The sequence below is a fragment of the Diabrotica undecimpunctata genome, chromosome 2 (assembly GCF_040954645.1).
Source record: "Diabrotica undecimpunctata isolate CICGRU chromosome 2, icDiaUnde3, whole genome shotgun sequence".
In the NCBI taxonomy this organism is placed as follows: Eukaryota; Metazoa; Arthropoda; class Insecta; order Coleoptera; family Chrysomelidae; genus Diabrotica; species Diabrotica undecimpunctata.
The window spans coordinates 156,168,341-156,180,726 of record NC_092804.1 but is presented as its reverse complement, the minus strand read 5'-3'; the positions used below and the strand labels follow the sequence as shown (position 1 = coordinate 156,180,726).

The 12,386-nt window shown below is 32.7% G+C and overlaps 1 protein-coding gene across 1 annotated transcript in view; it reads right to left on the bottom strand.

Moving 5' to 3' along the window:
• LOC140435121 (glycine receptor subunit alphaZ1-like) overlaps positions 1-7,297 on the bottom strand; it is a 34,554-nt gene extending 27,257 nt beyond the window's left edge. Inside the window, exons 1-2 of the mRNA XM_072523841.1 lie at positions 7,172-7,297; positions 851-969 (exon numbers count right to left, since the gene is read on the bottom strand). Of these exons, the coding sequence (XP_072379942.1) occupies positions 851-969; positions 7,172-7,194 (142 nt within the window). The 5' untranslated portion in view covers positions 7,195-7,297. The remainder of the gene's footprint in view (positions 1-850; positions 970-7,171) is intronic.
• Positions 7,298-12,386: the final 5,089 nt, after the last annotated feature.

Here is a 12,386-nt window from a genome sequence, read left to right as displayed (position 1 = left end):
TTTTTTTTTTTTTTTTGGCTTAGACTTATCGTCATACAGCCAGACACAAAAGGACTAAGACAGTCATCATTATAATTATTTACCTAAATGCCCTATCAAAATAAAAGACTGTTACATCGATATTAGGAGAACAGGGACACACTCTTCTCGCCTAGGGACCTATCAAGGCATTTATTTATATAAGACACAACAACACTAGGTCACGGAGAGGAGGAAGTTATACAAATGGTTTAAACCAAAGGTAACAAGATTAACTAAATAATTTTTAGAGAATTATAATGATAATTTGCTGTCTTTTAAAAATTGAATTAAGGAGTTGTAAATATCTATAGAGCCAAGTGATAATAAATATAGTATATTCCAAGGAGCTGCTATTTTATATTTTAATAAATCATTTATAAGTTTGGATGAGTACACTCTGTTTTTAGAACAACCAAAAAATATATGATCTAAATCACTTTCCTCTCCACAATGCTCACAATCTGTATTTTTTAATTCTTTAATTTTCAAACATTCTTATAAAGATAACTTAAGGCCTTTATTTTGAATGTAAAGTGTTTGAAATCGGTCATTAAAAAAAATTATTATGGTTTAGAAGGTGAAATGAGCACGTAGAATCTATTTTTCTATAAATCTTATAAATTAAAATCGTATTTATATAATTTAAATATCGTATAAATTTTCTTATATTATTGAAAGCCCTTTTGTGTTCTGCCATACGTTAAAAGTTCTGTGAGTTTGACCGATGTAAGTTTGGAGGCTGTGAAAGATGAAACATAAAGTGTATAAAGGTGCAAATAAATAAGAAAATAAAGAAACTTAAACTTTAAAAATGGTACATATAACTTACTTTTTAGATAATCTTCAGGGATGAATTCATTTGTTTCGTTTGGCAAGATCTGGTCCATATCCAAAGTACTTAACGTTTGAGTTTCCTCGAAAGCTTCGGTAACATGGCAGATAAATAATCTATAATTAAATGTTGTATTATAAAACATGATCAGGACACTTTTAAATGTATTTTAATGTACTTTATTAAGTTAGGCTTACCAAAAAAAAACAAGACTAAAGGTGAGCAATGATAAAACTAAAACTGTGACCAATCAAAATGAAGACCTCGATAATATAATAGAACAAACAAACTTAAAACATGTCAATGAATATATTTATCTATATAAAATTCTAGGACGACAAGTCACACCGTTTGTCCGGTAGGGTAACTACGCCACCCAGGAAAGGAATATGAACCACCAACTGACATTTCAATCTATTCATCTCATAGAGTTGATCATATTTTGTTCTTGAAACAATACGTTTAATTAATAATACTAATAATATTAATTAAATATTAATATAATTAATAATGCTATTAATTTTTTCGCGAAATTGCCAAAAATACTGGTTGCTGTAATTTTAAGATAATATTTAATAAACAAAATAATTTAAAGCTTTATGTTAGTTTAGATTTAAACACCTAGCTCCACCTAGGAAAGAAATCTGAACTACCAATTGACATAAATAAACTTATCTGACAGATAAAATATAAAATATTTATTTGCCAAATAGAGTACCGAATAAGAAGTTTTCTGGAAGATAAGTTGTGTTTATTATAGTCTGTTATGTTGTAGGTTATCGCGAAATCAAAAATATAACCTATATATTGACAGAAATGGATCCGGTATTAGAAGATTTAATAAAATCGAAGAGTTTGATGTTTAATGTTTATAAACTTGTTGCGGGAATATAATATTTGAGACAAAATCAACCATTTTAATTTTTGTAATGATAGAGACTTTTTTAAGAGGTTTAGATTAAGTAAACCGACAGTGATCTACGTATATTCTGAGAATATATTGTAAATAGTGGTTAATAAAAGATTATAAAAGTAGGTATTCTATCTTTTTTATTCACTTATTAAAAGTGAAGGAGGAGATAAACGAACGAGCAGATTAGCTTGACCAGCATTTGATAAACTCCGTTATATATTGAAAAACAAAAAATACACCGAACATGAGTTTAATTAATTATTTTCTACTAACTTTATTAAATGTAATAAACAACTGAAATTAACTAATATATTATTTTTTTCATTAGTATAATCATTATTTATTAAATAATTTCCATACATTTTCATATAAAAAAAATATATTAATCATATAAAAAAAACCTACTAATTTTATCATTTATTCTGGCTAAGGCGGGATTCCATCTAAATGAAAAATAGATGAATTATTATGCGAGTACATTTTACACATGTTTCACTTTCACATTGTATTTCCAAATGCAGTTTTATTAGATTAAAAAAATCATTGTGGTGAAGTTAAGAAAAATCTTAAGTAAACTTAGAGTGTGGAGCATGTACAAGATTCCTATGAGGGGTTAACACTATGAGAATGAAGGACTTGATTTTAGCATTATACGTTTTTCATCGTTAATTTGCCAAGCATCGGCTTTTGAGATTCTTTGATGTCAATGCCGACCATTGGCGTGGAAATTAAGAAAAGGGATCAGTTATCAAACGCATATTTCAAGAAAAATCATATAATTTTTATTAATTTTTACATAATTATATTCAGGAAAATTTCTCAATTTTTGGGCAGAAATTGTTTAAACAATTTTTTAAACAAATTCAAAATATCACCTTTTGTGCTCCAAAAAATATTTTTTAGGTTTTTGGGTGACTCTAAATAAGATCTATGTCATTTTTCTCAAAAGTTAATAGTTTTGGAGATATAGGCGATTTAAAATCCGAAAAATGCGATACCTAATATGCATTTTCGACGCTTAAAAAATATGTAAATGAGTATTTTTGAGATTCAAGAGTATCTAAACTAAAGTATCAACATTGATTTTGGTGAGAAACCGGAGCAATATTTTCCGTAGCAGAAAAAGGTGATCTTTTGAATTTGAATTGTTTCCGGCAAAAATGTCCGGCACCCTTCAACCTTCGATTTGTTTAAACGGGGCATTTTTGAATAGGACTCTTCAAAGGACAGAATCAGTTTTTTTTTTCAAATGGGAGCGGGCTCACAACATCGAATAAATAACAAATTAATTCTTTCAAATTAAAGCTTGTTAATTTTAGTGATTTATAAGAATATTGGACTTATTATTTAGTTTTTACATAAACCATAATATTTTTTTACAATTATCTGTAAATAATGGCTCATTCTGTCAGAAAATTTTAAAAGATTGTCTCTCCAGCAATTAAGATAGTCAACTGAAATTTAATTTTTAAACACGGCCTACTGTTAATGCACAAACAGGGTGAATCTTCAATATTTTGCTTCGAGTTAGAGATATCTGAAAAAGTTATTTGGAAAAGATGTTCCAAATATTATTATAACCCCACATAACAAAGTTTTATGTCAAAATTCGCACTTTTACTTTTTTCATTAATTGAAGAGCTTATTTCCAAAGTGTCTTAAATTCAAAATTTCGATTTTTTAAATTTTCTTTTTTTAAACTTTATAGATTTCTTCAAGTCTAGAATAAAGTTATATGTACCAAAACAACTTCTTATTTACCATTTAAAAGTGCATATGAAAATTGTAAAATTGTAAAATTTGTATGTTAAATTTGTATGAAAATCTGTAATTTCATGGATTTCATTATATGGATGTAAGACACTTTGGAAATAAGCTCTTCAATTGTAGTCAGGATTCTAAAACGGACAGTTGGCTGTCCCGAGATGCATCTTTAGACAGCCAATTGTAGATTTAGGATCGAGATTACAAATAATACTGAAAAACTAAAATTGCGAATTTTGTCATGAAATTTGGTATGTGCGGTTACAATAAGTGGAACAACTTTTCCAAATAAGTTTTTCCGATTTCTCTAACGCGAAGCAAAATATCGAAAATTTACCCTGTTTGTGGATTCGCAGTAAGCCGCGTTTAAAATTTAAATTTCAGATGACTATTTTAAAAAAATGTGCACTATCAACATGTATGACTGTGCAAAATGTCAAATCTGTATGTATTTTAGTAGCTGATATATAGAGGTGTCTTCATCTTAAATGCGACACACTGTATAATAATGAATACTAGTGTTCAAGATGCATCGCGATAGCTGTAAAGAAATTAATTAGAAGGACTGAAAAGAATCGTCAGAGTCTTCTGAAGTCGAATCGTTCCCAGGTTGGATAACTATTGATGCTATTGCCGGTAAAACAGGATATTCGTTTTCTATTTTTACAACATGAGCTTCGCAATTTTTCCACACATCGCTATTAATGCCACTAATTATTTCTCGAATATTCTCAATGGCCATTGCGCTTAATGTTGGTGACTGATTATATTTTCGCAATCGTTTTTTTACGGTACCCCAAACCATTTCAATTGGATTAAAAATGCAATAGTATGAGGGTAATCGCAAAAGAGTATGGCCGTGCCTGCTGCAAATGCTGTCAATAACGTATTCGTTTTTAAAATTCCGACTTTTGATCATTCTAATTAATTCTTTCTTTACTGGAATCTTTTTAGGAACAGTGAAACAGTGAAAGGCGGTCTCTTTGATACCAGAATGAGACATGTTTATGTTGGAAAATTATTAGTGGATGTACTATACAAATACATATGAAAACAAACTTGTCAGCTGAGAAGATGAGCAATCTGCAATATATGCTACATTATTCGAAGGAAAAAAAAATCAACGTTAATGTACGATTTGGTGAATAAAAATTGGTTTGTTTATTTAAATTTTAAGTAAAACGTTTACAAAAGCCAGAACTGCCACATGGGAAAATAAATACAAAAAAATTAACTTATACATAGGGTCAACTAAATCAAAGGATGCATGGAAAACAGTAAAAAACCTCAGAACAAACAGGAAAGAAAACTGTAGGATTACTGAAATAAAAGAAATAAGTTGGAAATAACAGTAGCGGGTAGTATTCTTTTAAGGACAGACTACTTCATAGCTTGGCAACCCTGTTCCTACACCAGCTACTGTTTCTCTCCCAAGTTCCTCTCTAAGAGAAAACAGGTACCAATCCTGTACTACATCTGATCCCCATATATCCTTCCCTTCTCACACTTTGACCGGAAGGTCATTAAATATTCATGACAGATGGCAGCAGTGACCAGCAGTACCAAGATAAAGTGCATAGGAAATTGTCCTGGACCGGCTTATCATTTGATTTTCATGGATATATCAGCAGAATGATTGTGATACTGCGATGCAATCTGGCAGGGAAATTAATTGCATTATCATTCCCAAGAAAGTTATGCGTGATGTCTAATAGAATGCCTCGGATTTTGTCACGCAGTTCGGGTGACTACTGGTGCTACCTTGAGTCCTGGTCAAGGAGTGTATACCGACCACACGAATGTTAGTGATCAGGCATCGTGTGGAAATTCAGCTACTGGTCCACAGAAATTTAAACACAGGAAATTAATTAATGTCTGTACTTGGAACGTACAAGGGAGCTGGCAGGGTATAACATTAAAATCTCTGGACTTTTCGAAACGCATTGGTTAGGAAAGGGCCATTTTAGAACATATAATGGTAATTATGTTTACTTCTCTGGCAGTGTGACCCAGAACTACACATGGGCTACCATACCAGGTTTTAACAAGATTCCAAAAATCTGTCATCGAATTCAAAGCTGTGACCGATAGGATATTTCTCTTAAACTGTAAGGCAAACCACCTAAACTCAATATCATACAAGTTAATGCGCCAACCAGCACATCAGACGAAATAAAAGTCGATAAATTCTACGAAAAATTGGAAACGACAATTGCCAACATTCCAAGCGACACCACGATATCAAAGCCAACATCACGATGAACACTATACCCTTCCTCCGCGGAATCAGGACGGAAGAGAGATAATTTATTGTTGAAACAACAAAATGGCTTCAGAGAGAGAAAATCTTGTACGGATAGCATATTTACCTTCTAATATAAAAAATTAGAATACGATCTCCAGACTTTCTGGTTATTTGTTAAACTAACAAAATATCAACTCTGCAAAGAAGATGTACAGAGGTATGATGGCATACATTAAAGTCGAAGGCAAATGAAGCAGCAAAACTACCATCAACAAGGTTCGAAAACAAGGCTGCTGCATAGCTCCTCCTTTGTTCAGTTTACCTCAATCAAGCTTTGACCACTTGAATCCCTCAGACGATGAAGTAGACATTCGATTATATGATTCGAAAACTAAATGAAGAATATATCAAATGGGACCTCACTATAAACACGTAAAAAACTGAATATCTAGTAGTAGGAAACGAAGCAAATGATCTGTACATGGGAGCAAAAGTAATAAGAAGAAAAAGAAACTTTTAAATCCCTAGGAGTATAATGTAGATCTGTTAGCGAAAGCAATAACGAAATAAACTCAAGATTAGGCCAAGTGAGAGCAGAAACTAGGCAACCAAACAGCCTGCTGTGGAGCGGTAAAATCACTAAAAACGACAAAATTATTATCGAACGCCTTGGACTGTATGGAACAGAATAAAGTCATGGAGATAAATTTCTGGAGATGAATTTCTGCATAATTACTAGAAGAAAGAAATTTGGATATCTTAGCACAGCTGGAGGCCGATGTAGATATTTTTGAGATAATTGAAGCTAAGCGACAAAATTGACTCGGATATTTATAGCGAATGACTGGAGAGAGATGGCCAAAGAAAGTTTGAGAATGGACGCCACCTAGAAGAAAAAAAAGAGGAAGGCCGAAACACTGAAAATACTGGAAAAGAGCTGTCGATGAAGCAGTGGTATAGAAAACACAACAACATTGTTTGGATAAAAGACGCTGGAAGCTAGGAAACGAAAGGGTTAAAAGAAATAAATACTTATAACAGCGTTTATTATTATCAAATAACAAACGATTCAATTTATGAAAAAAGCTTAATATTTTTTCCATTTGCACTTACCCCGCTGTTGTCAACAAATACATATAATAATACTCAGCATGTTATTGGTATTTTTGAATAGCATTATTCAGTAATGACATACAGGATATAAAAAAAATCAAAGTAGAAATATAATTTGTGTCCTAAATAATGAATACAACATTTTCTTTTGGTCTTATTAAAATTGTTGTCAAATGAAATAAAATATGTAATCCAAAATAACTGAATAATGTACTTAGCCCATGGTTTATGTTCAGCTTTCTACCTTTTTACTGTGATTTTAACGTAACAGAAAAAAACTTACAAAATAACAATATAATATTCCATGTTCAACTAGCAAGATGATTTCTTATTTTTAAAACTAAAAAATAAATATTTCCATGATACATAATATAATCTATTTCACATTAGCACATTAGCACATTATCACATCCCTACTAATTTTATTACAATTTTATTGTCAAGAAGTCAATATTTATTTTTTCACTTCTTCGGCAATTAAGTTGATACACAATTTGGTTCAATATTTAACACTTTGCATTTAAAAAGTAATAGTGGCGCATCATATTTGTATTACATCACTGGGACCATTCACAAGATACGTGAAGCATCCTGGAAATGATTTATATATATTATTTACTCATGCAAATATGACATAAACATCTTAAAATTCCGCGAATAAAGTGACAATAAAACATACAATTAAAAAAATAAGGATTGAAATAATATTTGTATATTATTATTTATTCACTCTATACTAAGCCAATTCACTCAGACGTAGCATACTACAACCTGCTTTAGCTGAATTGCAAAGTAGCAATATTTCACCCAATCCCAAAGTGAAGAAACTTACAAAGAAACTAATACTATATAATGGCTAAGAACATGACACTTAAAGTAAGTGATTATGATTATTAAGTTAGGCCCTCAAAACAAACAAAATTTGGCTGCTTTGTTTTTCTAAAAACTTTTTAAGTTTTGAAAGCATATTGAAAATAATATTGTGCGTAGGGTAGGGTGGGGTAGTTTGGTACACTTTTTTTTGGGAGCTTATATTTTGGTACTGTTTGTATTAGTAAGTCCAGCAAACACGGGAATAGTTAGTATGATGATTCACGATACTATTTTTTGTGAACTATGTATAAATTTATAAATAATTTATGAAAAAAATAAAAATAAAATTACATACCTCATTTTCCCAATGTGCCCCATGGTGGGGCAGTTTGGTATCGTCGAGGGGTACTTTGGAACACATAATCTCTAGCTGCCCCAATGGTCATAAACATGAAACTAATAACGAAATTGATCTTTTTGATGCATTTATTTATGATTTTCATAAAACAACACACACACAAAGTTTATAAAACATAGTTCATAAATGAAACAGGAAAGTTAATATAAGATGCCAGCCTTCTGGTACTCCCTGGCACTTCATTGGGTTTTGGCAGTTTAGCTACAATATCGCGTTTTAGAATAGAGCTAATATCATCCTGTATCGGGTAAAACAATCCATAATTTTGCTTTCTTCTCATAAATTTGACCACTGGTTCAGCTGGGTCGGTGATATCTTGAACACAGCCTACATAATGATATGTTGATCTTTTTGTCGCAAATTTTACAAGAATAAAATCCCCTACAGAAATGTTGGTATCGTCAAGTAAACCATCCATTTCATAATCTTCCGTCATGTCTATATCTGAATCAGATGAATTTTTCAATTCCAATGAGGCATCTGAATCACTTGATGAAGAACTAAGTTTCCTTTTTGGAGGTTTAGGTCTTACAATAGACCTCTTTTTTTTACTATCACTAATACCTTGACCAAATGAAATTGAGTTGCCTCCTCGGTTTTTGTGTTCTACTTCTACACTTTTAAAATCATCGTTCACCACATTACCCGGTATTTTTCGTTTCACTACTTTCAATTTCTTTTCTTCTCTTGAGATTGAGTTGAATGAAATTGAATTGCGTCCTCGGTTTTTGTGTTCTACTTCTACACTTTTAAAATCATCTTTCACCTTATTACCTGGTATTTTTCGTTTCACTACTTTTAATTTCTTTTCTTCTCTTCTTTCTGTTTCTATTTCAATTTCATTCTTTTCAGGTGTACTGGTATAGATTTTGCATCGACCTTGTTTGCGATTTGACTTTTTTCGGTTTAGTGAAAGTATTGGATAGGGCCTTATATCTTGCAGGCTGACAAACTGTTTTTTTGAGGCTTTGGAGGAACTTGTAACATTATGTAGTACAGTATTCACAATATAATATCAGTAATGAGTGAAGTCACAAACTCCTTAACATTCTCGTTTGTATTGCTGGCAGGAACTAAACGAACATTGCATATAATATTAATTTTCAGTGAACTTTCGGGAGTTGTGTTAAGCAAAGTTGAAGCTTCTGCGATTGTGTTATCTTCTATGGAATTAGAAGACTTATTTACTTCTGAAGTGGAATTTTCTTTATTCTCGTCCAAAGGATTTTGCTCTTCGTGCAAAACACCAATAAAATCCGAATCATTAAAAATTTGTGAATTAATGGGCCAGATACCACACTTACGGAAAGCATTAATTATATTGACCGGATTAAATGATAGCAATGATGGATTGGCGGTTAAATGAGCAATATCGTATATTGTGATTCCTTTGCCAGGGTGGCTCAGAATGTAGTCGTTAAAAGCCACCTTGCATCGACTTTTGAAGGGTCCATATACTCCCACGTCTAGGGGCTGCATTCTATGGGTGCAGTGTGGCGGGAATGATAACATAACTAGTCCATTTGCTCTGCAATAATTTATAGAAGCCAAAGAAACATGAGTTTCATGGTTATCGACAATTAACAGTACTTTGTTATCAATGGAGCAATTCATATGTTTTTGTATGTGTTCCAGCACCTTTACAAATATGTCCGCCGTCATCCACCCACTTTTAGATGCAAACCCCACTGAACCAGGTACCGATCCAAACATAAACGCATCCTTCATATGCACCCTCGGAAATATATACACAGGAGGGACAGTTGAACCAGTCGCTGTAATAATACCGCAGAACGTTACTAAGTTTCCTCTTTCAGCAGATACGCATTGGCCAATTTGCTTTAGTCCACTCTGACAAATAATTTTTGGTGTCTGCAATACTGTTGTTATTGCTGTTTCGTCCAGGTTTACTATTCGATCTGGAGAAAATTTATATTTTGCTTGAACCACAGTATAATTTTCAAAAAATACTCTTACATTTGCTGGATTAAAGGCAGATATCCTAGAAATACTAACATTTTCGGGTTTCCTGTAAGATAAGTTAGGATGACGTTTCATAAATCCTCTCATCCATTCCTTGCTTGCTTGCTGATGCTCAGACCAGTTTGGAGGAAAGTTGGTTTTTAGGGCTACAGCATACTGATAGGTCAGTGACCTGGCGTTAGAATACGTTAAGCCGAAATGCATTGCTGACGACTTTGAAAAATACTTTTCCAATTCAGCTTCTTCTTTTGCTGTGAAGACTTGTCTGGATGCATATTTTGACGTATGTGGGGAATCGCCTTCACTAAGTGATTCATTTGCTGAATCATCAATTTGTAAATGTTGTGTTTTAGACCTTAATTTTTTCACATGTCTATGAAGAGTGGTTTTAGATATGTTGAACGTTAAAGCGGCATTTCTAATTGTTGTTTTATTGTTAATTACTTCCCATACGGCTTTCTTTATATCTACAGCATTTATATCTGCACGATTTGTTTTTCGTTTGTAATTTCTTACCATCTGTAAAAAAAAACAAAACCTGTACCAACATTTTTACTAGAGTTTTAACTTAATAAATGGAACAGATTGGTACAATGTACCACACGTGGGGCAGTTTGGTACACTGTACCAATCTGCCCCCGTCTATTTGGTCCAATCTGCCCCAACCGACCCTGGCGTCGAAAAAATTACGTCGTCAGTTTACAATGCACTCTAACCTTGTAACTAAATATGGCATTTAGCCTCTAAACATCTTAGATTATTACATTAAATCACGAATAGCAACACTCTTTGTTTTGAGGGTTAAATTACCATATGATGAAATTAGGCGTCAAAACTTACTTTTGACGCCTAAAATTTTCAACTGGCCACAAAATGTTTATATGCACTTCTACACATACAAGAGCTATGATGGCTTCTTATCGACTGACAGCGCGCCTATAACTGAAATACTGGAAATATTCGATTGTATTAAGGCGGTAAATTCGAATTGTCCCATGGTGAACCACGTATCAATGCCACCCTACCCTACTAGTTAATTCGGTTATTGCTTTTTATATTTCATAAGTAAGAGACCGCAAAAAGCCTAGGATTGCTGAAATATTTTAAGATAAAATTTTGAGGTTATAATGACCAATAATTGTAGAGCTTGTTTCCAAGATTTCGGTTCTGATGAAAAGCAAATCATAACATGCAACAGTTGACGTTCAAGGATACACATTGCAGAAAAGTGCTCTGGCTGGTCCACATCCGAGATACGGACTATTATTTTGCAGAAACGTCTACTTATGTACTTTTGCACTACCTGTTGTGATGCATTTAAGAGTGTTCCTATTTTTGTGAGAAGATTTGCCAAGTTGGAAGAAGAAATCACCAGTCTCAAAGAAAAGATTACATTAATGGAAAATAGACAACACAGACAACAGCCAATTCAGTTTTTTATGAAGTACAACAGCGTATAGATAGAGCTCAAAATCTTACGATTTATAAAATTCCTGTATATTACTCTAATGTATTAGCTGACCGCATTATCTATCTCAGGTGTGTGAGGTCTTTCGTTTACTTGGCTTACAGCAGGAGGAATCCACCATATCACATATTATCCGAGTTGGCAAAGTGTCTAGTTACAATCAAGCTAGACCAGTCAAAGTTATATGTAATGCTAACACGGTGAAATTGGCTCTTAAGTCTAGTAATAAACTTCGAAATACTGTTTATAGAATCTCTAACTTTCAAACTAAGATGAAGCAAGACGCTTATAAGGCAGCTAAAAAGGAACTAGATGAAAGAAAATCTGCTGGCCATGAAAATCTATGCATTAGATACCGCAGTGGTGTTCTTACAGTTTGTGAAGTACAAAGTTGTTACAACAGTTGTTACAACAAATAAACTAGTATCCTTCCCATTAACAGTTTTTTATCAAAATGTTGGAAGTATTCGTATAAAGATTTCCGAGATCCTGAAAAGTATTTCCTGCTGCTCGTACAATGTAATTATTTTAGTGGAGAGTAACTTAAATGATAACATAATTGATTCTGAAATTAAATGTAATGGTTTTAGTATCTCTACACATGTGGTAGATCCCAGAGAACCAGTGCAAAGTTGATTGGCCGTGGTGTACTAGTGTTTGTTAACAACAAGCTAAAATCAAAAACTATAAGTATTCGTGAAGATGGGGTTAAGCAAATATATATCTTATGTCAACTTAATGAAGTCAAGTTTGTAGTCGGCGGTGTCTACATACCTCCACGATCACCTCGCGAAGTATACAACTGGCATTGCCAAA